This window comes from Anastrepha obliqua, chromosome 1 (assembly GCF_027943255.1).
Source record: "Anastrepha obliqua isolate idAnaObli1 chromosome 1, idAnaObli1_1.0, whole genome shotgun sequence".
Taxonomy (NCBI): Eukaryota; Metazoa; Arthropoda; class Insecta; order Diptera; family Tephritidae; genus Anastrepha; species Anastrepha obliqua.
Window position 1 is genome coordinate 48,848,312 of NC_072892.1, and position 1,280 is coordinate 48,849,591.

Sequence of the window (1,280 nt, forward strand, 5' to 3'; positions counted from 1 at the left end):
CTCACCTTAACTTCTGAAACTTATGTCAAGTTCTCGCCGTACGTAAGCCCATAAAAGTCTTGACGAAACGCCAATCAACCCTGTATTAAGTTAGGTTATGTTATGCAGAGGCCGGAATATACAACAATCAGAAATACATAAATCAAGAGCAGTCTCACTTGCGCATGTACATACATATATTGACTCACGAAAGACATCTAACGGAAACGATCTAAAACTTGTTTCTTCACCGAATTTATTTGAGATAAAGAAAATTTTTAAGATACCCATTGCCATCCTTGCTCCAGATAGATGAATTATTTATTTTATTTTAACAATATAGCACATATTTTAGCATTTAACATTTAAACTTCACGAGATTTTCTGCTGGTAAAGCGTTGCGAAAAATAGATCCACATTTCCTTAGCACTTCTTATATTATACGGAATATCACGAACAATTCCCGGTTCAACGAGAAACAGAATAATAAATCTGGCTTGCCGTTCCTTCAGTAGTGTCTGAAATAAAAACAAAAATTGACATATTAATTAAAATGTAACATATTTATGTGGTATGCAAATAATAGGCGCCGAGCTGCTTCTTCAACTAGTGGTGCGCGTGTACATGCGAAGCGACCCGCAGTTTTACGTAGCCAACTGTTTTATGAAAGGCTCCACCACTCCCCCCTTAGGGCAACCACCATTCGAAAATAATCTTTCTTAATTTGATATTTCATGTCCTCGACCCTACCGAAAAGTAGTCACAGATAAACACACTCGGCTATGGCGGCCCTCGTTGGTACATTATTTACAACTAAATATTCACAATACTTACATTCTCGGCCGGATTGGATCTCTCAATAGTATCCCATAAATCTTCTTTTTCGAGATAAGCACGTACCATAGTAACCCAATATCGATAATTTAGATGATTAAGCTTTTCAAGATGTAGGTACTCCATTTTTTGTTCTGCGATTTGGTTTTTGGAAAACTTGCGTTAAAAGGAATATAAAAAAACTGTAAAATCGAATATAAACGAAGGAGCGGTACTGCTGACTTGTTTCGGCGATGATGTTACCAGATTATAGTTTAAGTTACTTATCCATTCAACCCTTTACACTGAAAAAAAGCTGGTAATATAATATGTAATAATAAAACCGCACGCAATATTACAAATTTTAATATGCAGTTCATGCCTAATTTGACATGAAGAATGATCGATTATAAGATTTGGCCATCGGAAGTAAAATTGAGAAAGCTACTTTGAATGCCACGTCATATGGGGCTTGGCAGCACAAATAT

General features: G+C 36.0%; 1 protein-coding gene across 1 annotated transcript; it reads right to left on the minus strand.

Annotated features, from left to right (window-relative positions):
• Positions 1-263: 263 nt before the first annotated feature.
• LOC129253377 (uncharacterized) lies at positions 264-1,023 on the minus strand. The gene is made up of 2 exons (XM_054891732.1): positions 814-1,023; positions 264-497 (listed from the first exon to the last, which is right to left on the minus strand). The coding sequence occupies exons 1-2, from the start codon at positions 937-939 to the stop codon at positions 345-347; spliced, it is 279 nt and encodes a 92-aa protein (XP_054747707.1). The 5' UTR covers positions 940-1,023; the 3' UTR covers positions 264-344.
• Positions 1,024-1,280: the final 257 nt, after the last annotated feature.